The sequence below is a fragment of the Neolamprologus multifasciatus genome, chromosome 3 (assembly GCF_963576455.1).
Source record: "Neolamprologus multifasciatus chromosome 3, fNeoMul1.2, whole genome shotgun sequence".
NCBI classification, from domain to species: Eukaryota; Metazoa; Chordata; class Actinopteri; order Cichliformes; family Cichlidae; genus Neolamprologus; species Neolamprologus multifasciatus.
Window position 1 is genome coordinate 11,387,861 of NC_140441.1, and position 27,928 is coordinate 11,415,788.

Sequence of the window (27,928 nt, forward strand, 5' to 3'; positions counted from 1 at the left end):
CACAAACAACAAGAAGAGCAGCGACTGGGAGCCAGCAGACACATACTGATACGCAGAAGCGACCGTTGGTGGAGAGGGGAAAAAAAAAATAAATAAAATACAGAGCACGACTTTCTGAAAGTACTATTCTGTCGAATGAATACGTTTACAGTGTTTAAAGAGACCAATGCATTCGATAAATTGGCTGTAGACACGCCGTGCAGACAAGCAGTCTGGTAGCTATAAACAGTGAAGGTAAGCCATGGTTCCTCTTTGCTGCCTGTCTTTTAGCTAGCTGGCTAACGGGAGCTAACATGCTAATAGCTTCTGCAGCTCGAACGGGTCGGTGTTATCTGTCATGAAAAAAAAACATTTTCACTGAGTTATTTAAGAGCTAAAATTATGTTGTTTCTGCTGTTGTTTCTTTTGTTTACAACGCATTAGTACCGACAACCGAGTGGCGCTGGTGGTCGTCCGCACATTAGCGGAGCAGGCCGGGGACTCAGATCCCAATACTCCGCCCCCTTTGCCGACATATCTGGTGTCATTTGAACCTACAAGCCAAGGCCTTTACGATCAGTGCATACCTTGTGCTAAGTTACGAAGCAAGCTAGCTAGCAACTGCTCATATGCAACAGAAATATGATATCGAGGCCAATTATGTTGTAACTAGGGCTTTATTGCACTTTGCCCACAAATCAGTTCGCTCTAATTGGCTTGAGAGGCGAGCAGGGTACGCGCTAGCGTAGCTCGCCACAACTGTCGGTAGCTAACGTCAACTCTGTTTAAATGTTAGCCACATTTAGCACCATCGGTTTAGTTAATTTAGTCAGAGTTGCAAGTTTGCTTGCACTTGTATCACTTTGAGCCACTGGTACCGCTCCCTTTCACTCAGAGTGAAATCTTTATCCCGCCACGTTTTGGAGTGCATGAGTTTTGCTAATATTCATACGCACAAGAAATCCCACATACCGACCTTGCATTATTTATTTATTTATTGTATTTTTTTAAGCAAAGTTGATACAGCGTATTAAACGAAGTAAAAACAATTTGTCTGTTGGACGGCGCATAAAAGTAAAGAAAAATTTGCCATATCTGCTAGTAGCTTAAAGAGCCATAAAGTGTCATTTTATTCGGTGAGGTTTTCTCTGTGAAATTATTTTCTTTCTGGATTTCCCTTAAGCCATAACTGATCTGGCCATTATAACTGGAGCCTGGTATTACAGGTGTTTTTATTGTGCTGCTTTTAAATTGACAATTGGTACACCTGCGAAGTACACCTGTTTAAAGTACAGTACTCATGTAAAAAAAAAAAAAAAAAAGTACTTTGCATTCTGATCAGGAGCCTGAACATGTCTGACAAACACAAACTGGGAACTGTGTGACTGGAATGGTTTGAATCCTGTTTTAAAGGGCATGTTTAAATTTTCCTGTTCACACATGACAGTTCATTAGGTCCTACTGTCTTTTAAATTCATGTAGAAGTTGTTATGCTTTCGGTTTACAAATGCATAAAATTGTCTTTTCCCCCAATAATTCAGTAGAGAAATTTAAATTAAGATTTTATATTTGCAGTATATTGGAATGTAAACTGGACCTGCTCAGTATCTTCCATTTGTCTTAAACATGTCTGTATTGCAGTGTTAATAGTTTAATGTGGATTGCTCTTAAATCTGCTTACTTGGTAATTATTAAATTCTCCTTTTTAAATTTTTCTGTATTTTCTGTCTTTAAAAATTTTACCAGTTGCAGTGATTATGCACTGAGTAGTTCCATCAATTTGTATTGCCTTCTAAAATGATAATGGATGTAATAACTAATGTAAATAAGGCAATCATATCTACTGGCAATGTAGCAGATTTCTTATAGGTACAAAAGTTCAATTAAGACCTCGATTTTCCTACTTTTTTTCTTTTCTTTTTTTTAAACCAAGAAAACAGGGATATGTGAGCAGTGGGGCTTTTTTTAAAAACTGAACTTTAGTAATACAATAGGAGGATGTACTGTGCAGTTGCTAGGAAATTGCATTCATTTGTTGGTTGAGTGGGTTAGCGGTCTTTAAACAGGTGAGCAGATTAATTAACTAGTTTTGGACATTTGCTTTAAAATAACAAAAGCCAGCATCCTAGCTGCTAGGATTTCCTGGAGAGAGGTTTAGGTGAAAAGTTTAAAAAAAGTTTCTGTCTGTATTTGAGATGCTCTGATTAAAAGGGCAGCAACTACATTGTTAGTGGCTGTGTCCAGTTGAGCCTCAAAATTATATTTTACAGAAACAATACTGAATGTTGAAAAATGCAGGCAGCAGTAGGGCTGGGCGATATGGCCTAAAATTCATATCGCGATATAATTTGAAGCATGTGCGGTAACGATATATATCACAATATATTCTTTTCTTCTGTATAATGTATTTTCCACACTATAAGGCACACTTAAAATCCTTTAATTTTCTCAAAAATCGAGAGTGTGCCTTATGTATGAATTCTGCTGGTGCTTGCTGATCTCGAACCGATTTTGGCGTGCATCTGTTAAAAAATGTTTTAGTACAACTTTGGTAAGCCGCACTGCTTGATGGATTGTCAGAGCATTACGGCTGCCGTAGTGAGGAGCTTCGTGGAGTAATCTGGGTCCAAAACTCCGTCCCCTTCAGGTCCCAAAGTCAAACAAGCACTAAGAGTTAAAAATGGTCCAAATTCTTTCATCTTTAATTAAATCATCAGCATTGCTGCTTTATCGGGTGTAACAATTAAGTTTAACATCCAGGCATCCATGAAAACAGAATTTATTAAATTTAACGGAGTTACAAGTTAACAGGAAGTTAGCTCGCTAGTTTCCACCTAAACATGACATACCATGTTCTGACTGAGAGATTTTTGAAACTAAGTAAAACGTACAGCTCTGCTACCACTTCCGATTTAAATGAAGACAGAAAACTAAACAGCAGTGGCGTTTGCAGGGCTACTGAAGTTGGACTACCTGGTATATAATGTTGTGCTACGTGATTGCTAGCGACACAGCTATGTTAGCATATCATTAGCACAGTGAAGCTGGAGGATGAACGCCAACTTTTTATCCACTCAGTAAAAGTTAACGTGAGGGATTCTGGTGGTCAGGGACAAATGCAATTGCATAGCAGGATGCTATACACGGGCCAAACTTCAGTCAGGAGAACAACTGAGATTATTCATCCACAATGCGAGGTTAGTTATTAATATACTGCAACAACATGGGAATAGAGCAGCTGCGAGAGAATTCAACATTAATGAATCAATGTTACGGAAGTGGAGGAAGCGCAGTTTTTCCTTTCCCCATATTTCAAAAGTGCTTCATCTCTTTGCTATAACTGTTACCCGCCATAATTTGCAGATGATAATGGTTGTAGCCGCTGCGATGCTTTCGACCAAAACAGGCGCAGCTTGATGACATCATCAACATGCGCTATCGCGATAGAGCGATATAGTCAAAATCTCTATCGTTGGCCAAATTTATATCGTTTCTATCGTATATTGTTTCTATTGCCCACTCCTAGGCAGCAGCATTTATAAGTGTAACTAAATGAAGTGCATTTTCCATCCTTATTTTCTGGTGAGCTGCTGTCACTGATGGCACGTGTACTAATTTCAATTGTGAGTCTAATGAAACAACATGCGGCAGCGTTTATAGTTAAATGTTAGTGACACAGTTAGCCCAGGTAGTGTTTTCCCTGGAAGTTTTAAGCAAAAGTGTGAATAAGTGCGTAACACTTTAGTTTAGCAGTAAATAAAGTTACAGAAGCTGCACAATATTGTCACATTTAAAAAAAAAAAAAAAAAAAAAAAAAGCAGTATTTTTTTTCCCTGGTATTTTCTATCTAAGGCTGAGCTTTTTAAACAGGTGCTTAAGTCTCTTTTTTCATGTAACTGCATCAGTAATTTCCTAATTTCCATCCACTGTTTGTTCTTCTTTTTCATAACAAGTGCAGCTAACCATGCTAGTTTGAGTCATTTGTAGCCTGGTTGTAGTTGGCGGTGTTTTGTTGTTGTTTTTTTTCTCTTCAAGTCATGAAAAGTTTGTTTCCACCTAGCATAGTGCTTTGTTGGAGGTTGTTTAAGTAGCTCAGTCTTTAGTTAAATAGTCGTTGGAGAATGACATGTGACTCTTGCTCTCAGACATGTCTGGGCCTTGTCTTGTTGTAGTGCACACTAGGGATTGTAAATGCATGCCTTACTATAGCAATGATATTGCACTGTGACGGTTTTATAAGATGTGAAAATATTTTATACCAATATTATTGTGGAGGATGGCACAGCCCCAACTGTAAGAATAATAAAACATACAGCTTCTCTGAACCAGTGTGTGTCATTGGCTAACATTATCAACAGAAGAGCTTCTTGGCTCTGTTGCAACAGGCTTCATCTAAAAAAAGGAAAAACAAAAAAGGGAGAGGAAAAATTGGCTTCAAACCATCTTAGCCAACATCATTTTATCTTCTTTTTTAAATTTATTTATCTATTTATTTTCACATAGATGGGAATCTTTTGTTTCAGTTTAAATAAATCAAACTGTAATAAGCCTAAGTAAAGTTTTCTTCACTTCACGCTTTCCTCATGTGCAGTATTTACTACCAACATAACTAAGCGTGTAGCAAAACAGTGCATTAGAGGGCAGAGAAAGTAGCATCCGTGCAAATGCAAGATGACAAAGCTAATTTAAAATAAAACCGATTGAAACACCAATGTCTATTTTCTCTAGTTTGCTAGCACCATGTAGCCAATCTCTGTAAAGTGTGTAGGTAACTTTGCAAGTGTCGGTTATATGCAATGATGGCCATTTAATGAAATGTTGTGAAAACTTGTGAACTTAACCTTTTTTGTTCAGCGTCTGTGGTGAGGGAATATTGAAGGAAAGTAGTCATCAAGATGGGAAGAAGCTGGAAAATATGGCTTGTGTTTAGTCATCAGTGTGCAAACCTAAGTGGTGTTCATGTTAAAGGGGCAATATATGTATGTATGTGTATGTGAGCATTTGCTGCTGAAGTTTAGTTGCCTGGATATTGCTTTAGTTGCCATGACATTTTGAGGAACCATCCCCAGCCAGCTGCATGGTTTAGGAAGCATCTGGTTCACAACATGACTGAAATAGACTCGGTGTATTTCAGGATGGAAAATCTCCTGTGAGCAGCAGAAATGTTGGAGTATGACTGAGTGCTATACTAGAAATAGTTTTCATTTATTCAGTGAAGGAATACCACAGCACTTTCCTCTCAACTCAGAGTGCTGCAACACATTGATCAAATTGGGTATCTGTTGGTGAGTCCCAGGCACGCTGCGTAAATGGTATGTCGAGTCTTTGCGGAGAAAATCAAATTATGGTTCCTTCATTCACTTACAACAGAGGTGGACTGCCAAGCGGTTAAAAAGCATCTCAAGAGCAGGAGCTAATTTATGAAGTGTTTACTTCTTCCCATTTTTCTTTGAAATTTTATATTTCTCTCATTCTGTCTCTGTTTAACAGTATTTTGTTTTCTTTTTTTTTCCAGTGGTGCAAAGGGAGGAGGTCAGGAAATAAAGGAGTTACCTAGAAGGTCTCCGTCAGTCCACATTTCAGTTGGAGCGAGAGAAAACGGCACAGAGGGAGTGAGAGAAAGGAGAAGAGGAGTGCGAGTCGCGTCTGCTCTTGGCAGCTGTTCCAGCAGCCTATTTCATTGTTTTTTCGGCTGTTATTTTGTTCCTGCGTTACGTCTTTTGATCAATCAGTTCATATTTTTAACGTTAATGTGAGATATAACTGCTGTAAAAAAAAACAAAAAAAAAACAAGGAAATCGCAAACAAAAAAAAAGAAGACATTACTAGCAAGAGTGTTTTATTTTGTTCCATTGTTAATTTCTAAGGTTCTTTTCGTTTCTTTTTTATGTTAACAACCTTTTTTGGCTGTGAGTAGCAGGAGCTTCCATTCTCCAAACTTATCATTGAAAGCCCTTCCTTAGTTAGGACCTGATAACCTGGTATTCCTCAAGCACCTGAAACTGGCAGCTATTCTCTTTGTGTGTTTGGGGAGCTCTGTGACCACAGCTTAAGCACCACTCAGCCTTCTAGTCACCTAAGCCTAACTAAAGCCAGCCAGCTCGAGCCTGGTCCAGCCCAGTCCAGCCTGCTCCGATTATCTGGACAGGGTAAGGAACCTTTTTCTTTTGTTAACCGTCCTTTTCAAAGTTGCATTTTATTCGTCACAAAAAGAAAAAACACAAAGAAACCTGGATACTTTTTTTCCTCCTTAGATACTCAGTTCTGTGTGGACGTGAGGAATATGACTGCTGAGACTCTTAACTTCGGCCCAGAATGGTAATATTTGTATTTTATTTTATATTTTATTATTTATATATTTTAAATTTTTTTATAAAGAAATATTTCCCAGAGGAACAGAGTGCTTATTTTTTTGTTTGTTTTATTTGTGGGGGAAAATTAAAAGCGGATGAGTTATGCTGAGTGCCATTCTGTTTTTACTTTTAAGGAAACTTTGGGCATAATGAAATGTGCAGATTTAAGCAACCTCCAAATGACCTTCTTGAATGTGGCCGTTAAATCGCAATGGCAATTTGCTTAAGTCTTAACGTCCTGTGTCAAATGGACTCGTTCCCCTGAAAATGACACTAGGAAAAGATCAGGGGTTAGTGAAGTGAGGTTATAAGCTGCTGTTCGATCAAATTCAGCACAACCAAAACGGTTCAGAGTGTCCGTACCAAAAACCATGAAAACAAAGGCCCAAAATGGAAGAGATGACCTGAAATATTTAGATTTTTTTTAATGGTCTCTTACTAAAGTAGAGCTGATGTCTTTTGGTTTGAGTTTTTGTTGGACAAAATGAGTTGTGTGAAGGTGGCACCAGCATTACCTGAGGAAATCATCGTAAGAGTAAACCGGTATGAAAACGGCTGTTAGAGATGCCGTTAAGTAACCTTAGCTGTGCAGATGGTATAAGCAGCCTTCATTCTTCAGTTGGGTTCAGGGTGTTGACCTATCCTTTGTGTTTGGTTTGGCAATGTGACCAAAAAATGAACACTTAAATTGAAATATAAACATTTGTAATGTCATAACCTGGTTGGATCTTTCTGCAGTTTGAATATAGGCGGCCAAGTTACCACACAAGACAATATGTTGGAACAGGAGAGAGCATGCAGTTCGTTTACAAGTGTTAGCCAGAATGAATCATCGACGTCTAAACTGTAGTTCTCCCCTGAAGGCCTTATTTTCTGTTTGATCAAACTTCAGTTGGATAAAACTGACTTTGTTGTGGCTTTAGTCACCATGTTAGCAGGTAAGCTAATGGTTACCATTAGGTGAAATTACATGGTATACCCAAAGCACATCAGCTACCTGGCTAAGCCTAGCTTCGCTACTCACTTTTCATAAGTGAAATGTTGTCTTTCTCTGGAATGTGTGTTTGAGCTTTTGTGGACTCGGTACTACTCTTGGCTAGTGTTGCTCACTGTTGGCGCTGGGAATAGAAAAGAGCGACACTAATGGTAGACACTAAGAATCGAGCATAATATTCTCTGATTTTTACAATAAATTCTCGGTCAGTCTTCACACAGAAATCAGTCCACAGGTTCTTAAAGGCAACAAATAGTACAGAGGAAGGTCTCAGTTTTAAATTCTGTTACAGTCTGTTAACACATGGAAAAAAAGACGTTGCTGAAGACGCTTAAACTTGATATGAAAGTGCTTTAAAAATGAGTCTTGCTTGCAGGCGCCCCGCCGTGGTTAGTCATTTCAGTGGTAACAAAGTGTCGGCTTTGTCACTGCTCTGTCCTGTCCATCTCTCTCTTTCCTTCTGCTGTTTCTGTAGCTCAGTGAATGTTTGTGCAGCGATTAATGGGGGGGCGTAGTCTGCAGTTTGGTAGCTCTCCATCTCTAACGGCCTGTGACTGCTGTGTGCATTCTTGGTGTAGTGCCAGTCTCACAGAATATTTCTGCCTTTACACATCTGCAGCTGCTTTGCTCTCAGTGGCTCTCGTAGCTCACTTTCATCCTCGTACCCTTTTTAATATAGTTACAGAGCGGCCGGTTCATGTGCTCGCCACATACAGCTGCCTGACCAGCATGTTTACGCGTCTTTAAAGGCCAGTTAACCTTACGAAATTATTTAGACCATTCGAGCTTTAGTTGGCAGCGCAGCCCGCAACTATGTTAGTCATTGTGGTCGAATTCAAAGTAAAATATTCTGCCATGCTTTTAGGTTGATGTAGTTTCTCTTACTCCAATCTTTGTAAGACTCTCAAAGGATTATTCATGTAGAGATTTAAGTGTGTCGAGGATATTTGAATCCTTGTTAGGGAGGAAAGCTCATGTTTTGCTGCAGGTAAATGCAGGTGAAGTGGGTACATATGATGCACAAATATTTCTTAGTAACCCACCCACTGGCTTGCTTCCTGAGCGCTTCTCTTATTATGCATATTAGTTGCTGCTCCACTTATTTTTATCCTCTTTGATTTGCTACATGCTACCAACTGGGCTTTCATGAAGCTTCCCTTTACCTTTCTACCCCCCACACCCGCCTCTCCATCTCTGAGCTGCATATGGTTTTGATGTGGAGCTGAGAGTCACTGACACACTCTGTAGAGGCATGTGAAAGGAGCCATTGTTAAACAGCAGGCCTTGGAAGTTGGCCAGCTAGTAATAGCTTTTTAAAATGAAATCTTGAGATTGGAAAGCTAATATATCGTCAGCATTGAGCCAAGTGTGTTCAGGGGGAGCTGTGTGGGAGGAATTTTTTACAGAACATTTACTAAAAAAATTTTCCTGCTGCAAGATGGATGCTATTAGTTATTTTTCTTCAATTGAGATTAAAAGGAATTCTATCAAGGTTACGCAATTGCTCTGATTTTCGTGTGTGTGCGTGCGTTCAGAGCCAACTGGGGAATTTGCACCAAGTTATTTATAAAGCTTGTTTTTTACATTACATGTTAGAGATCGTTATTAGCTTGGGGAAAAGTAGAGCAAATACACAGCTTTGAAAGCTTTAGCATGCAGTTGCAAAACACCTATTTCTTGTACTGGACAGTTGCTTTAATTCCTGCTGTTGAAAGTACTTTATCCTATGTCTTTTACTCACAGGCTCCGTGCACTGTCCAGTGGGGGGAGTGTGACGTCTCCCCCTCCTTCCCCCGCCATGCCAAAGTACAAGCTGGCCGAGTACCGCTACGGCCGAGAGGAGATGTTAGCACTTTATGTCAAAGACAACAAGGTTGGTGAATAGTTTACTCAGTCATTCTCGATTTATTACAGTCTATACCAATGAGAAACACTGAATCCCATTCACATGGGGCAAAAATGATGTCAGCTTACAGTCACCTGTTGACACAAGCAGATGGATATCAGCTAAAGCAGCGGTCCCCAACCTTTTTTGCGCCACGGGCCGGTTTATGCCCGACAATATTTTCACGGACCGGCCTTTAAGGTGTCGCGGATAAATACAACAAAATAAAACTAGTACTGCTACTGAAAAATAGAAGAGTTATTCATAACACACGTGAAAAGACCCAGGAAAACCGAGTTAACGATAAAAACGATAACAAAATAACGCTGAAAACCGATAAAAACCCTGAAAACTATACATTTCACACCTGAGCCTCAACTCTCGTGGCCTGGTACCAAACCGGTCCGAGGCCGGGGGTTGGGGGCCGCTGAGCTAAAGACATTAAACAATATAAAGTTATGAGATGCCGGGCTTGGAGTGCATTGACAAAAACCCTGCCTTTAATATCTGTCTGTAAGCACAGAACACCAAACTGCAGTTCACCCCTGTTTGTGAGGGGCAGTCAATCAGAAGTAATTGTCTTAGAGAAGAAGAAAAGAGAGGATGGCCGTACAGGAAAACTGCTTCTTTCAGACAGAATAACCCGACGGGCTGAAACAAAGCCCACAAAGAAGAAAATAAGGCTTACTCTGAATTGCGACTCATACAAAGCAGCATAAATAGTGTAGAACTTGAATTCACCACAATAGGACCTCTCTAAAGTGCTGTATAAGTCCGTATCCTTAAACATATGAACATGTTTGAAGTCAGAGTTCAGGTTTTTAAGAGGTGGTTTTGTCCTCTTGTTGCTGCTGCTTTTGCTTTTAGGTCCCAGAGGACATGCAGGATAAGGAGTTTGCTGCTATTCTGCAAGAAGAGCCCATGCAGCCACTGGCACTGGTGCCTCTCACTGAGGAGGAGCAGGTCTGCACCAGCCACACTCTCACAAATGCATATCTGCAAATGTTAAACTGTTTGAGCCCTATCTTGTGGTATCTCACCCTCATACAGATTCAGTTGACAGATGTGCCTGTGAGCTCACATTCCTCACATTCCTCTCTCCTTTTTTTTTTTTTGGCTCGTTCAACTCACTCTGCAGAGGAACTTCTCCATGTCTGTGAACAGTGTGGCAGTGCTGAGGCTCATGGGAAAAGGAGTGGGTGGTGCGGCCCCAGCTGGAGTGGTCCGTGGACGAGGAGCCACACGGGGTGGTCGAGGTAACGGCAGGGGAAAAAAAGTTGGATGAGGGACACAAGCAATAAAGTATAGCCCCGATTGAGCCTGTTCACAATCAGTTGTGCTTCCAGAGTCCAACAACAACAACAGAAGGGCTGCTTAAAGCCCTCGGCTCAAACTACAATGGCTGCTGCCCAGCTAAAATAAAACAGTTTATTTAAGGCAGCTACTAAAGTGTTTATTTCCTTCTTTCTTCCACCATCTTGGTGAAACACACTTCCTCTTGGCCTGTTTAAAATAGTCCTCCTTTTGTCCAGCCGCAGCCTAAAAGCACGGGGCTTACGCGCTTACCTTGTCAACACATGCCAATGTAAACACATGCACAGTTCAGCCCAGCAAAGGAAACCACAAAAGAAGAATGATGTTCGATGGTGTGTTGATGTGTGCACCTGCCTGCAGGATGAAGCTACTTAACCACACATGCCTTGTTCTCTTTGTGTATAAACAGGCCGAGGCCGTGGTGAAGGTGGATTCTACCAAAGAAGTATTGAAGATGCCGAGGTGGGTTTCGGTCGCAGCGTCCGAGAGATTCACCGCAGCCAGAGCTGGGACGACCGGTAAGGATAAACTGCACACGGCACCTGCACTGTCCTGAAAATGTTGGTAAGGTCATGCAAATAATGACTCCAAGTGCTCTGTTGTAACAGAAGCCTGTTTTATCACTACTCAGAGGAGCTGTCAAGCAGTGTAGCATTGTCTGTAATCCTTTCAGGTATTTTTTGTATTTCTTCCAGTTTTCCTTCCAAGATCTGGATAAGCTGTGCAAATGTATTGTCTCCGGTGTGAGGTGTTGGTTGCACACACTGCTCTTGGGTTAAAAACTGGCCCATGTTTTCTTCTGCTAACTGGTCTAATTTTCCCTTCATTTCCCTCCTTTTCTCAGGGGTGAGCGTCGATTTGAAAAGCCGCTGCGGCGGGAGGTGGGACGTCCTGGCTTTGAAGAAACTGGAGGTCCCGGGGGTCCGGGGAGGAAAGAGTACACAAGGGCTGACAGTGATAACTGGCGCACCCTACGGGAGGAGCAGGAGGAAGACGAAGGGGAGCCGGGCAGTAACTGGAGACTTGCTGGATCCCGTAGGGATGGTGTGATAAACACAAACGTTTTTTATTGTCATAAACTCTTTGTTTATTCCTCTTTCTGCTGTCAACACAAGCTAAGACTTGGATCAAATTTTTAATGTTCCTTTAACATAAACCTTTTGCCCTAACTCATTAGTGTGGAAGCTACACTTTGGTATAGCCTCATTAAAATCACTAAGATTTGTATTACTCATCATTCCACTGTTAAATTCCTGAGTTTTTAAACCTATGTTAACAATGTGTGTGTTAACTTGAGCTTAAAGGACATTGTACTGGCATCTAGTGGTTAGTGATGGGAAGACCGAGCAGCTGGGTTTAGGTTAAACTAAAGCTTCCTGAGTTTCTGCAGACTCAGCAGTTGGCTTCAATGAATTATGATCTTTCCGAACCAGATATCTTGAAAATGAAACTCCAGATTGAGTTTAATAAATTTCTGAGGCTCAGGGCAGTTTTGAAGCTAATAACTTTCCATTTGTTTACCAGATGGTGGTCCTCGCTCAGCGGGCTGGCGGGACCACAGCGGTCCAGGAGAAGGTCGGAGGAGGAAGTTTGATTTCGACTTCCGGGACTCTGACGGTCACGGCGGCGGGCGTCGGCGCGCAGGCAGCGATGGTCTAGAGGACGATAGGGACGGCCTGCCTGAGTGGTGTACAGATGAGGAGGATGGGGAGATGGGCACTTTTGACTCGTCTGGAGCGTTCATGCCTATGAAGGTACTCAGAATGATTTTTCTGTTACTGTTACGATATTGTTTTAATATTTATTTGTTGAGATTGCTTCACTTTTTTGGTCTGTATCTTGTATCAGAAGAGTGGCAAGGAGACAATCCTGGAGGAGTTTGAGTTTAAGGGGATTGAGGAAGAGGAAGAGGAGGGAGACAGCCTTGCTGATATGGAGAGGAACAGCGCTGAAGGAGACAAGGACAAGGGTGAGGCGAGACCAGATGTCTTTATTTGATCTTGTAGAAGACATTTACATGTTGTCTTCTATCTTTTACCTTCACTGATCACAGTCAATGGAGGATTCATTACTTTTTTTTTCCTTCCTTTCTTCCACTCCTGGCCTCACAGAGATTAAAGAAGCCATCTTTGTTGTTGGAGATGGTGAGACAAAGCCAGCATCTCCTTCGTCTTCTCCAACAGCTCACTGTCCTCCTCCATCGCTGGAGTCCAAACCCAGCAGTGCGAGTCAAGTGGTGGATAATAATCAGCTGAGCAACAGCCAGTCTGTGAAGGCCAGCAGCACGTCTGGTGAAGGTAGGTCATGTTCCACATACCTCTGTGTTAGTGTGCCAACGGGACAAAACGGCAATATTATCCTTTTTTTTTTTTTTTTTTTTTTTTTAAATTTGTTTTAGGCAATTTCATTAATGTGTTAAACTCTTATAAGAAAAAAAGAACATGTTCACTGTCTATATTAAATATACATGCTTTTCAATTCAATTTTATTTATATAGCGCCAAATCACAACAAAAGTCGCCTCAAGGCGCTTCATAGATCCTAATTCATAAAACCCAACAATTATATGACCCCCTATGAGCAAGCACTTTGGCGACAGTGGGAAGGAAAAACTCCCTTTTAACAGGAAGAAACCAATGAAGCCAAAACAGGAGAAATCTGCTCTCTCTTTCTAGTCCCTGTCAGGACTCTTGCTGCAGCATTTTGGATTAGCTGAAGGCTTTTCAGTGAGTTTTTAGGACATCCTGATAATAATCCTTTTGCATTTCAGTAATTATTAGACTGTTTAATTTTGTATAAATCCGGAAATAAAGTTATTTAGACAACTTTTTGTTGTGCAATGATTTAAATTTTAAAAAGGCTTCTAAAGTGAGAGATCCTGAACCTTTGGTTTCATGACCTCAGCCCTTTCAGTCTCAGGTCGGCGTGTTTGAGCAAGGAAATTCAGCCGTGTTGATATTTTGGTTTGATATAGAATATGTTTGCCTCAGTCATTTGATACTTTGTTTACTGAACCGGCTGTGGCTGCTGGATGTGACACAGAGCCAGTAGGCGGCTTTACAGCTCACATCAAACGACACCAAACGCTAAACTATAAATAGAAACACTAAAAATAGGGGCCATTGTTTTACTTGTTTCTTCTTTTTCTTTTCATGTGCGTATGTCAGATGCAGCTCCATTAGGGGGCTCCAAGGCCCAGCCGAGTCCCAGCGCCGCAGCCACCTCCTCCAGCCTGCCTCCTCCACCCCCCTCATCTGCTGCTCCTCTACTCCCGCCATCTGGAGGAGACGCCGAGGACGACGAAGGCATGAAACACCTGCAGCAGGTAGGAGCAGCAAGAGGAACATTTCAGACAAATTATGTAATCATGTCTAATCAAACTACATTTCACAGCCTTCAGGTGAGGGATGAAACTGGTGATTATTTTGCTGCTGAATATTCAAAACCAGTACTGCACTTTTCTTTTTTTGTCTTTTGATAAAACTCACTGCTTTGAATAAAAACGCGATGGTTAGGGGGGAGGCTGCAAATATAGAGCAGTTCATTTGATGCTGATTGATGTGCCGGAAACTGAAAAGGACGTCTGCATGTCCGTTCTGTGCTCTTCTATATATTGTTTATATTTTCACATAGGGCTGGGCGATATGACCCAAAATTCATATCTCGATATTTTTTAGCTGGGTGGCGATATAAGATATATATCTCGATATTGTTTTAAAGCCGTAAGTCAAACTGTGTCCCAGATGTCACACAGGCATTTTTATTTACATACAGCATAGATTTACATGAAGAAATTACTCAAAAAGAAATTATGAGCATTTATTAAATAATCATGCTCCATAAATAAAAGAAAACAATGTTGTTTTTGTGCATAACAAAAAGCTCATAATTGTGCAGTCAAAATGTAAACTAACAGACGCTGAGCATAGTAACAAAGACAGATTTCACAGCTGCTCTGTTCCCAACTTCTACTGCGTGACTGACAGCCTTGAGTTTGAAATCCTCTTCGTAACCACGTCTCTTAACAGGTGCCATTTATGGCCCTTATACACAGTAGGGTAATATTACGTTGAAGCACAGTACGTATCACTCCGCGAGGCTCCAGACTACGGTAGCCGTAATGCTCCGACAATCCATCAAGCGCTGCATCTCCGTAGCTTACCAAAGTCGTACTAAAACATTTTTTGACAGATTGCTGAGCGCCGTGTACCACTTAAAATCGGTTTGCGGTCAGTAAGCACAACCAGAATTCATACATAAGGCGCGCTGTCAACTTTTGAGAAAATGAAAGGATTTTAGGCCGTGCAGCCCCTGTGGGCTGTATGTCGTTAGCATGGTTAGCTCGTTAGCGCGGTTAGCTCGCTAACACGTTGACGCCGTCCAGCCCCACAACTCGCTAACGGAGATTTGCCGTGTCCATCTTGTCACTGCCTGCAGGTGAAGCGATGGGGGAGGAGGGGGAGTTGTGTTCAGTGAAGGAGAGGCGGGCCGAGTAACGTTGCGTAGAGACAAAAGTGGACGAAAGAGAGGCAAACTTGTGGCTCCACAAGTATAATTATAACATAGACTATATCGATATAAAGGATATTGTCACATCTTATATCTCGTATGAAAATATATCGATATTTTTAAAAACTCGATATATCGCCCAGCCCTATTTTCACATATGTTACTTTAAACAATCACTAACATAACCTTGTCTGACTAGATCTAAAACCTGCTGAGCTTTGTTTTAGCCGGTATCGGTGCATTCAAAGTTGTGAGTCTTAGCTGTACTGTTAGCATCGCCACCTTTTCATCCTACGGGTGAACCTGCTACACCAACTCTGTCGACTACATAATGAATGTTTGTTTATATTTGTGTAGGAGGCAGAGAAGATGGTGGCATCACTGCAGGATACTTCTTTGGAGGAGGAGTGCTTCACCCAGGCTCTGCAGCAGCAGGAGAGCAGGAACACAGCAGCTGCTCTGCCGCTAACTCACGAGGCTGCCATGAAGTGGTTCTATAAGGACCCCCAGGGAGAGATCCAGGGTACTCCTATTCTCCTGATGATACTTTCTAAAAACATGAATAAAAATTAATTTCTTGAGGTGAGATGAAGCTAGTCCGCCACCTAAGGTCAGTTTCTGCATTGCAAACTCTCCTCTGTCCTGCCCACCAACCAGGTCCATTCACCACGGTGGAGATGTGTGAGTGGTTTCAGGCGGGCTACTTCACCATGACCCTGCTGGTGAAGCGGGGCTGTGATGAAGGTTTCCAACCCCTGGGGGATGTCATCAAGATGTGGGGCCGCGTGCCCTTTGCCCCGGGTCCCTCCCCGCCGCCCCTGCTGGTGAGACAGCTACCACCAACGCAGCGCCCGCAGCCCAACCGGGGGCCCGCCGGGACTGTGAGTCAGAGCTCAGCCACCCGAGAGGATGGGGAGGGGAGGATGCAAATGAGAGGGCACATTTATAGACAGGTTATGGTGGCAGGAATTGTAATTTTAAATTCTCACCTCTTAATGTCACACAGTTGATTTAATGAAGTTTCTATTGCATGCTGACTTGGATAAAAGTGTGTAAATGTAGCTGAAATATTACCAGAAGCAAGTCTGTTCTAGATGCAGTAATTTGCGATTGTAATTTTGAGTCTGACTTTTCCTTTGTGTTGACATAATCTTTCCCCTTCATCAGGGAAACCTGGACCAGGAGCGCCTGAAAAAGCAACAGGAGCTCGCAGCAGCAGCTCTTTATCAACAGCTCCAGCAGCAGCAGCAGCTATTCCAGCTCATGAACAGGTGGGTGGAGGCTTCGCCCTAAATTTGTTGGAGTTCATTCCGGTCATAGTTTGAACTTTGGAGGATATGTTGAGTTTCAAAGTAAACGTACACGTCGGGTGTCGCTTTATGTCCCAGGTGCAGTGAGCAGAGTATGATGCCTTCGATGAACAGATCGATGTCAGTGCCAGATACAGGGTCCATGTGGGACATGCATACCTCAGCTTCACAGCCGTCAGGTACAGTGTGGACTGCTGCTGTTTGTGCACACACAGGCAGGCACAGTTAAAATACACAAACTGTAGCTGCTGCCGCTAAAATGATCCTTCTTCATTTCCATGTAGGTGGTGAAGCCAGTCTTTGGGACATAACAATGAATCCTTCTACTCAGGGTCCAACTCTCGAACAGCTTCAGAAGGTGAGGGCTGTTGAATAGTGACTACTGTGAGTCCATTGAGTCATACCAGCGTCAGATCCAAATATTCATTCAGAATTCCTGATGCCGCATTTCCTTTAGCTCCAGCAGGAGAGGCGAGACGCTGAACTCAGGGCGAAGCGTGAGGAAGAGGAGCAGCGTAAGCGAAGGGAGGAGAAGAGAAGGCAACAGGAGGAGCAGAAAAGGAGGGAGGAGGAGGAGATCTTCAGACGCAAGCAGGTGGAGACATTTTGCATTCATTTTATCCCATGTGTTGCCTTGGGGTTGTTAAATATGTTACTGGCTTTGTTCATTAAAGCAAAAATATTCCGTGCTGCGTTTTGATGTAGTTTTCATATTGTTTGATATTTTATTTGCTTTGCTGAGCGGCACTAAATGCTGCTTTCCTCTAAGAAACGAGAACCACAGCTATAGCCTGATCTGTCATATGTTCCCGCAGTGTCGTCAGCAGCAGGAACTGATCATGAAATTGCTGCAGCAGACCCCCCAGCAGCAAGGACCGGGGGCAGGCAGCTCTAGTTGGAGTGGGGCTTCCTCTTCTGGGCTTTCTAAGGCAGGAAAGCCCCAGGCTCTGGCTTTGCTGGAAATACAGCAGGAGACTGAGAGACTCCTGAAGCAGCAGCAGAGAGCCCAGCAGCAGAGAGACCGCGTGAGTTCACCATTCAGGTCTACAGCAGTGATAATGTTAGCATGTAGCAGGAGTTTGCATGTTTAAAATAAAAACGTACATATTGTTGGTCATTTATGGAGTCTGGTTTTTATCTGTTTGCAGCACTCTGGTTTGTCGATGGGGAGCTCCTCCATGGGAGGGCAGTGGGTGGATGGCGTGGGTATGTGGGGAGGGCCGGGTAGTCTGGAGAGTAAGAGCAGTAGTGGAGGGTCTTCGGGCAGCATGGGCATGTGGGACGAGGCTGTGAAGAACCAGACCGGCCTGCGTGGGAACAGCAACAACAACATGGGCCTTAAGAACAGCCGCAGCAGCCCATCACTCAGGTGAGCATGTCTGGGCAACTCAGCTGATGTGGATTAAGGTTATAAATGAATTTCTTTTAGTTGATGATAGTAATGATATCATTTGCCTGGGTGTCCTCCACAGTGATCAGTACATGATCCGTCGTAAGCGCACCGAGGAGGAGGAGAAGCTGCTGAAGCTGCTGCAGGGCATGAAGCCTCAGGACGGCTTCACCACCTGGTGTGAACAGATGCTGCACGCTCTCAACACGTCTGCCAACAACTCCTCCTCCTCTGTGGATGGTAGGCTGTTCAACTTGATCACATTTAGCAATCTAAAGGGTGTTTAGAGTTTACCCTCAGCTTACAGACATCAGCTATTGATGTCTGTGTAAATTACAGCAACAATTCTGTGTCACTAATCATTCACGCTGTGTGTTTATCAAGTTGCCACAATTGTGGCATACCTGAAGGAGGTGGAGTCTCCCTATGCAGTGCTGGATTTCATCCGGTCCTACCTAGGGGACACAGTGGAAGCCAAAGAGTTCGCCAAACAGTTTCTGGAGCGACGTGCCAAACAGAAAGCCAACCAACAGAGACAGCAGCAACAGGTAGGCTGCAAGAGCATCGGTCCAAAATGTCACCTGCTCAGTAAACGACATCAGTGTAATTTAAAGAAAAGAAAAACATTGCTGAAATGTTCTCTTTATAGAACACAGAAAGCCTGCCCATTAAAGCCTCCTTTAATCTATAGTATGACGAGTGGCTAATTGTTCATTTTAATTGTGAATAGACACAGACTGTGTTCAGTAGTTTGCATTTTCAGTCGGAAACTGATGGTTTTCTCAGGTGTGAATCGATGGCACATTCTAGTCTGTACAAGTGTTTGATGTAGTGTTCAATTTGTATAATTTAACTTGGAAACCTAGGGGATTCATAGGCTGTATAAAATATATGGATGGAGCCGCTGTGACATTTTTTTTTTTTATTTGACCAACACTGAGTTGTTTTTCAGTGCCAGCTTGAGACACTTAAACCTCACTGCCATCATTCACAACCAAGAACAGAAAAACTGCCTGAAACTGAACGTTTAGAGCAGTCTGAAGTCAAAGCTCAGGGATTACTTGTATATACTTGTGTGTGTGTGTGTGTGTGTGTGTGTGTGTGTGTGTGTGTGTGTGTGTTGTATATGTATATATTAGGGCTGCCACAAACGATTATTTTGATAGTCGACTAGTCACCGATTATTTTTGCGATTAGTCGACTAATCAGATCATCATCCATTGGACGTAAAACCTACAGCTTATTGCACCAGCAGCATCTGCTCATATATAACTATCATTAGCTTACAGCTTTAAGTGTTTAAGGTATGTGCTAACTAAAAATAAAGACAAGATGATAGTTTATTAAATTTTAATGAAACAGCCGTCTGCTCCTTGCTATCTAAAATATAACAGGACACCGGAGTAAATTCTCGAGCATCTCACACTTCTGATAATCAGTTGTCTGCCTGACGTTTATTCAGCTGTGTGAAAACTATAACTTTAAACAAATAAAATACAAAAAAAAGCCAAATAATAACATTTTTAAGTTATCTAAGTGACTTATATATCATGTTTAACCTGAGTATCGAAAGATGGCAGTGGGTTTGAAAACGATTTCCCGGGAGTCCGGTGCTCTCACGGCTCTAGTGAGCCTTGCCCCCGGCTCGCTATCGAGCTAGTGGGTAACAGACGTCTCCGAAAATGTCGGAGCGCTTTTGAAAATATGTGGTGTCTTGATAAACTGAGCAGATATTTGAGGTTTACACAGCAACATTCTCGCCTAAAAATATGTTAAAAGTTTATTTTGTGACCCAGAAAGATTAACAAGAGTAATATTAAAACTAACTAGCTGCCGCCATTGTTGGAAACTGAGCAGGGATGCGCTATGAATTCTGGGACACAGCTTCTTCTTCGGGGTTTAACGGCAGCTGGCATCCTTGTACATGCAGTGCTGCCATCTTCTGTTTCAGTCCGTTATTACACTTAAATCCTGCTACTTATTCCTGCGTCTTTTGGGATCTTGCAAAGCTTCAAACGACGCGTCGACTATTAAATTAGTCATCGACGATTTTGATAGTCGACGTAATATATAAAAGTCCTCTTTAAGACATTATGGACGTGGTTTCACACACAAACCTTCTGTGGTTAGCTAGATTGAAATTGTAGGAAGTGAATATTTTGGATGAAGGTCAGGCTTTGCACATATGTGTTTAAAAGTATTATTAACAGGCTGAGAGTGGCTTTAATTCCTCCTCTTCTCTTTGTGTCCTAGTTATCAAAGGAAGTGGCTGGATTGAACATGAACTTCCCTCTGCAGGTAAATGCAGACATGCCTCTAAGCCATACACGCAGAATTGTTATTAACACAGCATCAATGAGTGCTCCCCTTTACTACAACTATAACTTTACTACAGCATTAAAGACTTTTCATAGACAGTGAAAACTTTAATTTCTTTATGAGGAGTCTCCTGGATCGAAACTCGAAAAGAAAACGGAAACATCAAAGGGTCACGTCCAACCTGGCACTGTTACGATCTTGATCATTTTTACTTTGTGTTTTTTAGGATTCAATGCGAGGTATGAATCCCAACACTCTGCAGTCCATGTTTCAGGCCAACCACATGGGCAAGGCTGGTCTCTATGATAACCAGGGAGGAAAGATGAAGAAGAAACAGCCCATGATGCTGCATTCTGACCCCAGCATCTTAGGTATGCGACCTCAAGAGCTTTTAAGGTTTTTCCTTTGAGCTTCTTCACCACGTACATGGACAGCTTTACCAAAAAGCTTTTTTCTTAGGTTTTAATTTTGTTTAGTTTTCTTCTGTCCATTTTTTTTGTTTCACTAGGTTTCTAGAGTGTATTTAGTACTGTTGGTGTTAGTTATAGTTCCCATATATGTTCATATTGCCAGTTTTTGTTTTTTTTTTTACACAGCTTAGTTTGAGTTAGTTTTCGATCCTTTTCGTAGCCGTCGTTTTTATTCACACCTACCTTCAGCTTTTAGTTCAGAGCCCAGATCAAGTCCATGAGTTACTCACTAGAGGAAATGCTTAGCATGGAAACGCAAAGTGGAAAATGTAGTCATTTGTGCAGTAGGATTATCTGTGAAGTGAAACCAGGTTGTTTCCACTGTATAACACTGATCTGCTTAAATGACCTACCGAGAGCAGAGATGCAATAATAAATCAGCTAGCTACCAATGCTCCGTCTCAGGGAGCGTTAAGAGTCCAACTCGTTGATATGTAAAAAATATAAACACAGCTTATTCACTCTTCTCTGACACAGTGTAATTTGCAGTGGGCTGTGGTTGCGTCCCCCACACTGTAGCTGTTTATTCGCTTTCCGAAAACCTTTTCAGACAAAATCCGAATCAGCAAAGAAACCAAAAAGAAGCCAAGAGCTTATAATATCGTTTTCTTTATTCCCTCCTGTCAGTGTCTAAGCCAGCCTTTAACCCTTGTGCCACCCTTCTCTAATCTTGGTGTACTCTCTCCCCTCTCTTCCCTGTGCCCTCTCCTACCTGCAGGGTACTCATTCCACAACACGGGCGACTGTATGAGCCTGAATGAGATGGAGATGGTGGAGGATTACTGATGTGACGCAGCGCAGCAGCAATAGCTACCTGAGGCCTTCTGTCTTTTAATCAGACAAACCTGATGACGAATGTGCACTGCTGGGGGAACCGAACTGGGGGTTGTGGGGTACAAAGGGGGGCAAGCATGGTGGTGAGGGGGAGGTGTGGAGTGGAGGCGCCCAGTTCAGCGCCTCCCACTCGTTCTTTCCCTCTGGATAGAAAAAAATAAAAAAGGGCTCCCTGCTGCACCAGTTGATCACTAGAGCAGGGGAGGGGGGGGTGAGGCTCGGTGAGGTTAAAAGGATGATGGGTATCCTCTGGCACTCAAAAGATTAAGCACCTTATACTGAACTAATGCACTTTATTGAGATGGGATTTGAATAGTTTTTCTTTTTGTTCGTGTGTGTGTATGCGTGCGTGTTCAGAATCAGTGCGCATACGGTGTGTGTACATGCACATTATCGGCATGTGCAGCAGAACTGGAAGGCGGCGGTGAAAACAGCGAGCAGGGCCGAGCGGGCGGGACGTTAGGTTTTCAAATTCAGGGGGACCTTTAGTTGAAACCTTATCAGAGAGCAAATCCTTTCTCAAAAGACAAACACTGTTGATATTTCTCTTGTTTAGCATTTTTTTTTTTTTCTTGGTTCTGTTTTTTACGTTTATATAAAAAAGTAAAGCTATTGAAAAATGGATTATAAAAAAACTTGAAGATTTGCACTTGCCTAAAAAAACGAAATAAGAAAAACGACAAAAAAAAAAGAAAACAAATGGGGTTAGTTAGAAGTGAATATTTTTGTGAATGTGTATGAGCGACTGGGAGTGGCTGATGTGTGGCGGCTGAGTTGTGTCAGTAATATACAGTCTGCACAAGTTTTTTGTCTTTTGTTGCTTACCGAGATGTATGAAACATAAGAGGCCATTTTTGTCTTTTCTGTTTGGATAGTCATTTTGTATTCATGTTTCGAGTGAGTGTGTGTGTGTGTGGTCCTTTCCAGACAAGGACGTGTGTGTTTTATGGGTGTGACTGAATGCTTGTGTGTGTGTGTGTGTGTATGAGAGAGAGAGAGAGGGCAATTGCACAACACATCCTTTCTCTCACCAGCTCTTCATCCCCTGATAGAAAACCAGAAATGCATATATTTGTAAATGTTAGCTTTGCTCTCATCACATGACGACCACCACTAGTTCATTTCCCTGAGCTTCTCCCCATGGGGAGCCGTCTCTAGACCTGGAAGGGACTAAGCAGACGTGGCGAATCATGAGGGACATTACTGTGTGCGCATGCGAGTGAGATTTTCAGCGTGCGTGTTTAGAGTACATGTTCATTTACTGTTCATAGAAATGAGTTAAAACTACAGGTACTCATTTTTCTTGTTGTTGTTTTCTTGTATGTGTATGAATGCACATTTGTGCCTAAGAACTTGGATAGGGTGCATGGCCATCGAGACATTAACTCTTTTTTGAGAGCGAGTGTGGTGCGTGTCAGTGCTCAGCACAGTGTATGTAAAGTATGTACGTTTCTATGGTAAATATTTCTAGTTGAGTCTAGGGGTGATCCATCGGAAGGCTTAGTCCAGCGTGTTTTTCCTGGGGGTGTGATCACGTTGCCTTTTGTCAGCTCTCGAACTTGTGAATGAAAGGTGTCGAGTTTCTGACTCTGAAATACAAAAAAACCACAAAAAAACAATTTAAAAAATACAGCATCTTAATGTGCGAGTGCACAGAGCGGTGCATGAAATGTTAGCATATTGTGTTACATATTCGTTGTTGCAATTTGATAATGACGAGTTTTCTTTTTTAAATGAAAAATATATATAAATATATACATTATATACAAAGTTTAAAAAGTATTTGGACTAAGATGAGCACTTGGGGCTGCTATTTTTGTTGTGTGTTTTTAATTTTCTTTTCCTTAATTTTTTTTTCTCATTTTTTGCCATGTGAAGTGTGTATTATTTTTCTTTTCTTAAGAAAATATTGAATGTATTCCCAAAAAAAAAAAAGACAAGAAACCCGTGCTGATACAAGATTTTGTTTTTGTTCCTCAGAAGATTTCAAAAATGGAAACAAAACCGAAAAAAGCTTCAAAGAGTTGAGCGGGGTCTTTTTTTTCTTTTTCTTTTTTTTTTTCATTTACACAGTGGAGGAGAGAGACAAACTCGAGATGGATACAGTTGAACACACTGCCTCTACAATCCTGGTCGTACAAATGGTGACTAAAGAAAGGACTCTTTCTATTCCATACTGGAGCTTTGGTTGTTTACAAGCCACATGGATATCTGTGGGTGCAGTTTTATTCTTTTGTTTTATCTTCTTTTTGTTCCCACATGAGACGGGTGGGGTTTGCAAGTGCGCTTCTGCCATAAGGACATTGAGTGGTGTGGTGGTGTTTTTGTTTATTTTGGTTCGTTGTTTTTGAGGAAGAGTGGCAGGCATCACAACAACATGGACAGGATCCTCTAACTAGATCTGTGTCGTGGGTCCTGAGACTTGATCAGCCGTGGAGCGGAGGTAGAAAAATCAAGGACGTGGCTGTGTTTTGTGGAGAACCGAGTGCAGGGCTGCAAACCCTGGAGGGGGAACTTGAGAGGACGGTATGAGCGCATCCGCTCGGTGCTCTCGTCTTCACCTCGGCCCTCGAAAGCACTCGCACCCTGCCCTCACCGACTCACCTATGCACTTTTGTTCATTCAAGCTGTGAGGTACAATTTTGGGGATGGGAGCACAATTACAACAGGAGGATTGCTACGACTTTGACAAAGTCACTGAAAAAGAAATTCCCAAACTGAAATAAGAGACTCGAGAAGCTCGTCTTCTCCCACCTCCTGTACATAACCATATTTTTGTATTACCTTTCAGAGTAGAAAGAAAAAAATGCAAAATGGATGAAGGAAAATTCATTGATTATATGGAGTGAATGTTCTTCAAGAAAACCAATCTTTTTTTTTTTTAATCTAGTTTGAGATGGGACTCGCTGAGAGTTTAGTTTGCCAGTAGCCCTGAAGTAATCGGGGAAGGAACGTAAAACCACATGGACTGGGGTGGTGGCCATACTGCAGTGGCTCCAAGACTGACTGATAGCTACTTATTAAAATGGATGTTGCAGTGGCTACAAAGAGCCCACCAAGAGTGTTTGATCAACACGCACAGTAAAGAGATGGACACTGATGACAGCCTCAAGAGCTGCAGAGTGACTACCGGAGGACAAGTGCTTGGCGTTGGTAAGATGTTCTTCCAGAATTTTAATTGTTTTTCTCCTTTTTGTTTTTGTTTAATGCTAATTTTCACAGTAAATTTAGTCTGTTGACTAAAACTTTTAACTTTTAGTCATAATTTAGTTGCCTAAATTCTTTTAGTTGACTAAATATAGTAAATCTAAAATCGATTTGACCAAAATCTAGAATTTGTCGTGTTTTTACTGGTGAGCGGCGCTCCACACGTTTGGCAAAACCTCTTATTTTCCTCGACGTGTGAACTGTGTACATGTGTCTTCTCTTCCTCTCAAGCCTCAAAATTGTTGCTTTTTCATGAGAAACAAGGATGGGAGTTGTGTCGTTTCTCGCCACCTCATAAAAAAAAAAGAAAACTTGCTCTTTCCTGGGGCAGATCAAATTTGTGCGTCTAACCTCGCTGCACGAGGAGATTACTTAATTTAATGAATTGGTTCAGATTGGATCTAGTCTCTCCAGAATATCTTCATCTTGTTATTTGCTGATGGAAGTATCCATACATTTTCATTTAGTTGACTTGTTTCCGTCAGCAGGAAAAAGGTTGCTAACAAACTATGACAAAAATTATTGGTCAATGAAGCTTTCGTAAAGTTACAGGTTGCTTTTGCACCTTCATGGATTTGTTAAATTAATGGATAATTTACTATGGCAAATTAAAATTGTGGTAGATGATCATTGTAAGGCTGTAATAAAACTAGATGTAGCGGCCAGAATAAAAAGTGAAGCCAGTGTAGCGTTGCCGTAACTCCGTTCTCTCTCTAACGTCCAGCAGAGGGTGTTTGGAAGGCTACAAGAAAATTAAGCTTTAGTGTGACCTTATTTAAAGTCCTTCCTGGTGAAAGACTTTGTGGTCTTGTGGGCATTTCAAGTCTTGCTGAAACTTTTATGTTCATTTAACAAATTTTGGTGCCGGTTAGCATGAAAAAGTGGGGGTAGCCTGTGAGTCTGCATTATGCTCTGGTGTCTCAATAAGCGCTCACAAAAACACCACAGTGGAAATATTCAGCTCAAGGCTTCACAACAGAACTTTTAACAGTTGCCACTTCCATCATTTATATACAGTCCTGTCCTCTGTTAATGTTTGTGTCCAAGTTTTGCTGATTATGTCTTGCACTCTTTCTGTGTGTTTTCACAGGAGTCTGGCTGTGCTTTATTTGCTGCCCTCTGCAAGGAGGATCTTATCTACAGCCAACCCATGAACCAGTGAACCCTAAACCTGTCCTTTTGAACTTAGACCCTAAGAAACTTTTTTTGACCTCAGTGTGGGCAGGCCAATGGCATTATACGTTGGACAGATGAAGTTACAGGTTTATCAACTCTTCATCCCCTTTTTGCTGGAAATGTTCGGTTAAGGATTTAATCCCACACTCCATCTAAGAAGAGGATACAAAGGCTTGCGTTGCCCAGAAGTTCATCATCCACCTCAGCCGGGAAAACTCTCGGATGGTGGTCTTAAAGGTCTTCTAGCCATTGGGACCGACGAGCCGCTCTCCTGCCCAGATGTCAGAGACAGTGTGCTGGGATGAGTTTTGGTGGACGTGGTCGGATTACATCTCAGCCATCGCAAAAGGCTGCTGCTGTGGAACTGGATGAACTGAAAGAATTGTACAAGGAAAAAAAGGACTTTTGAAAACAAAACACAAAACTATCATATGTCAAATAAATTCTCAAGTCCAAAGGAGCAGGCAGACACACTACATGCACACATTCAGCTAAAGTTACATCGGCTCTCCTCTGGAACAATGTCTACACACACGTGCACACACACACACCAGAGATACACAATATCAAACGACACAAAGACACACAAGCATCAACGCCCAGCAGCATAAACGCTGAGCTTTGTAAATAATGTAAAAGTTAGTGTTTTTGAGTTTTCTCCATAATGGCTTTTGCTTTATTTCTTTGTTCAACATGCCTTAAATTGTATAGTTCAGTCTGAAATGGCTTAATGAAAACGTTCTCAGTTTAAGTTGGAAACCACCTCGTTAACTGTACTCTAAAGAACGTTTTAACAAGACGTCTGTTCGCTGACAGACTTGTCCTGTATAAAAGTGTAAATGTGATCTACTTTAAAGATACTAGTTAACTAAAGAATAGAGCAATGAGGGCTTTTTGGTTGATCTAATTTTACTGGTGGTTGGATTTTTGTTGCCCTTTTTTTTCCGTTTTGATCCAAATAAAGTGTGGATTCGTTGAGATTTCCTATTTAGATTACTGCTGAAGGTGCAGGCTTGACAAAGGGCTGAAGTCTGTGCTGCCTGGAGCTGGGCTTACTGGGTAATACGCAGAGGTTCATCTCAGAGCACGCGCTTGTTGCTGTGTCGTATCTGTTGTTGGATACAGTCCTCGGCTAAACTGAACCAGAGCGGCAGGTCGTCCTCAAATTGATTTGTTTTCTTTACACTCCAGGGGAATAAAATGTTTTAGGAGTTGGATCTTTTTACAGTTTTGACATAGTGATTCACACTTGTCTTATAGAAGTGCTTGTAAGAACAGGCATGCATGATGGTTGGTAGTATTTGTGGGGTTTGACACTAAAATCTGTGTATCTAATAGTGCTGCTGACCATCAGTGATGGCACTGAATCGATACGGAAGCGACCAGGCTGTGGTGTGTCTGAAATCTGAAAGGTCTTCTCGGACCACGTCTTTACTCTGTATGTCTCATTAAATTTAAGAGATTCGTGTTTTTAGTCATTCTATAGTTTGTTTGTTTTTTCCTTCTTTATAACCAAACATATGCAGTTTTTTATCCAAATGGAAACTGATGTTTATCGAATACCGTCAGTTTAGACTTGTTAAAAGTTTCTGGTCAACTGTGGGAGTGGTGTGCAGTTTTCTTCTATAGGTAAGTGAAATAGCCACAGTTGGCATTGGTATGTCATAACTGTTGAATTGATATTGAATTATTACTTTAAATGTTATCACATTTTTTAAAAAAGCTGATACTGTGATGGATGAATCATCAGTCTATTTTACTGCACTACAAAAGCTTTTATGATCAGAGAAACCACAGTATTGTGTCTAAAGACCCTGGTTGATGAGCAGCTTGACCCGCCTGCTTCAGGATAGAAAGTATAGATGGAAAGATTACCTGGTTCAGTTTTGCTGGTTACTGTAACACCGACTGTAATGATGGACTCATGGTTATACCCCAGTCAGCCCAGCTCCTTCACTTAATACATCTTTGAATGTTGTTAAAATAACAGCATACATGTAATGAAAATGTTTTGGAAAAGAACAACTGAAAAGAAGTGTAAATAGTTTGGCTTTTGTTTGAAGAACAAAATAAATACTAAATAAATAGCATTTAGCTGTGATCGACTCTGTGTGTGTTCTTTGGTTATCTATGAAGTTCGAGTAAAAAGCCAAGAAGACATCTTGTTATGAATCACGCTTATCCGCACA

At 41.7% G+C, this 27,928-nt stretch overlaps 1 protein-coding gene across 2 annotated transcripts; it reads left to right on the top strand.

Moving 5' to 3' along the window:
* Positions 1-7: 7 nt before the first annotated feature.
* gigyf1a (GRB10 interacting GYF protein 1a) lies at positions 8-27,840 on the top strand. 2 transcript variants are annotated; one of them, XM_085143360.1, is made up of 26 exons: positions 8-234; positions 5,495-6,128; positions 6,234-6,297; positions 9,070-9,199; positions 10,079-10,174; positions 10,350-10,467; positions 10,935-11,043; positions 11,370-11,569; positions 12,050-12,279; positions 12,374-12,494; positions 12,637-12,822; positions 13,692-13,849; positions 15,391-15,556; positions 15,691-15,914; positions 16,201-16,304; positions 16,422-16,522; positions 16,628-16,701; positions 16,801-16,938; positions 17,159-17,368; positions 17,492-17,712; positions 17,816-17,973; positions 18,118-18,281; positions 19,987-20,031; positions 20,279-20,423; positions 21,241-24,509; positions 25,654-27,840. In XM_085143360.1, the coding sequence occupies exons 3-25, from the start codon at positions 6,263-6,265 to the stop codon at positions 21,306-21,308; spliced, it is 3,201 nt and encodes a 1,066-aa protein (XP_084999486.1). In that variant the 5' UTR covers positions 8-234; positions 5,495-6,128; positions 6,234-6,262; the 3' UTR covers positions 21,309-24,509; positions 25,654-27,840. The 2 variants fall into 2 exon arrangements, with proteins under 2 accessions (XP_084999486.1, XP_084999494.1); XM_085143368.1 differs by having other exon boundaries at positions 16,428-16,522.
* Positions 27,841-27,928: the final 88 nt, after the last annotated feature.

Excerpts from the sequence above, each read along its gene's own strand:
- gigyf1a (XM_085143360.1), top strand. The coding sequence starts at position 6,263 with ATGACTGCTGAGACTCTTAACTTCGGCCCAGAATG. Across the intron at positions 16,305-16,421 it reads CTATTCCAGCTCATGAACAG|GTGCAGTGAGCAGAGTATGA; the intron begins GTGGGTGGAGGC and ends TTTATGTCCCAG. Across the intron at positions 17,369-17,491 it reads CCCAGCAGCAGAGAGACCGC|CACTCTGGTTTGTCGATGGG; the intron begins GTGAGTTCACCA and ends ATCTGTTTGCAG.